Consider the following 2534-nt stretch of genomic DNA (forward strand, 5'->3'; position numbering starts at 1 on the left):
GCCGCCAAAGATATAAACAACAGCTTTTCAACATTGCTGTTTCTGGAAACCTTGAAAACGCTACTTTGATGGTGTACAGGATTCGAAAGAATTTAAGGGGGAACTTTTTGGCATCAGCAATCTTTATATGATGACCTATCTTCAATGTTTCCAAAGATTTACCATGTAGCTGTAGAGGAGTCTGTTCTAATGCCCAGTGTTCTTTCGAGGAATGGAGTTCATAGTTTTCCATCTCTCTTTCTACAGAACCAGACATCAAGGGTGAGCTATCGTGGATTAAAAGACCTTGATTCACTTGTACATTTCTATAAGGAGATTACAGGTCTTATTACAGGTCAAACGGTGTCGGTTAAGGCATATTTGGCATGTAAATTTGGCACTCGTGAGTGACAGTACACAACTTATTTTGAAGCATGCACTGCACATGCTCAACTTGAATAGAATTTGGTGTCATTTAAAGTTTTCAAAGACAAGAAACTTTCAAGAAGGTGCTAAGAATGCAAGAGTATGGGCATCTCTGGCCTCTGTTTCTCTTGGTTAAGGCCCAGTACATAGACCAGAGTCCAGCTGTTCTGAAAATAGGGAAATGTGGTCTAGGACATGATGAGACAGGGATTCTTTCATTTGTAGATTCTCACAGTGGCAAAGAACTTGAATCTTATAGGCTTTCCTATCCCATATCTCAAGTGAATCCTCTGCCAATGACAGATTCAACTGAGAAACGGCTACATCTTTTTGTTGATAACAATGCAAGGGCACACTTGTTTCCTAGAACCAATGAAGCACTGACTATGTTTCTTAAACAGATGTCAAATACTCACTTATATTTTGTTGATATAGAAAAAAGATCAATCCAAGGTTATGGTATCAACAATCAGGACATGTCAGATATGGTGTTTAAGGATTATTGCTTCAAAACTAGAGAACTGTGGTCTGTATTGTTTCCTTCTGAATTGGAGAAAATTGTTGCCACTGTCACAAAAAATCTGAATGAGGTGTGGAATGTCTATAGTGTGCTCAACTATTTACAGGCTCTTGTTGAGAACTCTGAGATCATCCAGATCCTAGAGGAAGAGAAAGAAGGTAATTTAACATTTACTGCAACTGATGAATATGACTACAATGGAGGAAGCAATGTTCTGAAGGTTCTGGGATACTTTAGTATTATTGGTCTACTTCGTGTACATTGCCTTCTTGGAGATTGTTACAGTGGACTCAAGTGCTTGGCAGCTATAGATGTTAACCATACAGGTGTCTACAATTCAGTGATTGGAAGCCATATCACAACTATTTATTATTATAGATTCGCCAACCTTATGTTGAGAAGGTATGTTGAGGCAATACGGGCCTTCAATCAAGTTCTGTTGTATATAATAAAGACCAAACAGTTTCATCAAAAGTCTCCACAGTTTGACCAAATTATGAAGAAAAATGAACAGATATATGCTCTATTGGCTATATGCCTCTCTATCTGTCCACAAATGAAGCTTGTTGAGGAAAATGTGAACAATCAGCTGAAAGGGAAGTATGGGGAGAAGATGGCAAGAATGCATAGAAGTGATGAGGCTGTGTATGATGAATTTTTTTTTCATATGCCTGTCCTAAATTTATTACTCCTTCAGTACCAAACTATGATGAAGCTCTTGTAAAAAAATAACCAAAATGCATATAGGCATCAGTTGAAGCTGTTCTTATCAGAAGTTATGACATACAAGCATAAGACTCATGCAATTGATCATGATGGAGGAATTATATCAAATGCAGATGTTGACTTTTATATTGATGAGGATATCGTTCATATTGTTGAATCAAAGCCTTCAAAGCTGTACACTGATAACTTTATGCATCACATTATCAAGTGTGAAGAGATTATTAGTGATTTGGACAGAGTAAGCTTGAATAAGATGGTTGCTGTTTTTGCATTATGGAAATGCCAGCTGTAATGAGGTCAAACATCCAAATTTTGTAATTAGAGAAGAGCAGTCTTAAGCCATGAACAGTGGCGATCATTTAGCTATGAAAGGAAGACTGTGCTTTTGAAATTACACAGCAGTTTCGTAGCGCGCTACGAAACTGCTGTAGCTGCATGTTACAATTCAATTGATCAATTATGGTCGACAAAGCGGCAAATCTTTTGAAAGGTTTTTGTCATCACATAGGTACATGAAGCGGTGGACAGCACATCAAGGACGTGGCAGTCTGATCTATCTTGGGTAATTAAAGGCTAAAGAACATGTTTTTGTGCATTCGAGTACTTTGGAGAAAACTGAAGCCGAGAAACAAGGAAAATCTCCTAATACTTCTGAGCAGTTAGAAGATTCAGCGTTCAAGGTCAATATGGAATATTAAACATCCAGCTCAGCCACATCAAAAAGGGGACCAGGTGTCAAAGAACAAGGAGAAGTCATTATGCATGGAAGATAGAGTTAGAGTCATAGTTAATTTAGAACTCTTCAAAACTCCAGTTAGCACTTTATTGTATTTAATAATTAGTTAAATAGCTGATAGGTGTCATTAGAGGCAGTTATCGAATT

The 2534-nt window shown here is 37.5% G+C and overlaps 1 protein-coding gene across 1 annotated transcript; it reads left to right on the forward strand.

The window, feature by feature from the left end:
* Positions 1-497: 497 nt before the first annotated feature.
* Positions 498-1943, forward strand: LOC149246131 (uncharacterized). The gene is made up of 2 exons (XM_089440034.1): positions 498-1570; positions 1673-1943. The coding sequence occupies exons 1-2, from the start codon at positions 498-500 to the stop codon at positions 1941-1943; spliced, it is 1344 nt and encodes a 447-aa protein (XP_089296160.1).
* The last annotated feature ends 591 nt before the right edge of the window (positions 1944-2534 follow it).

This window comes from Pinus tabuliformis, chromosome 7, assembly GCF_031772625.1.
Source record: "Pinus tabuliformis cultivar Carrire ecotype Pingquan chromosome 7, CPIR1, whole genome shotgun sequence".
NCBI lineage: Eukaryota > Viridiplantae > Streptophyta > Pinopsida > Pinales > Pinaceae > Pinus > Pinus tabuliformis.

Coding starts and splice junctions, on each gene's coding strand:
- LOC149246131 (XM_089440034.1), top strand. CDS start 498: ATGCAAGAGTATGGGCATCTCTGGCCTCTGTTTCTCTTGGTTAAGGCC. Junction 1,571..1,672: donor CATAGAAGTGATGAGGCTGT/GTATGATGAATT, acceptor AAATGCATATAG/GCATCAGTTGAAGCTGTTCT.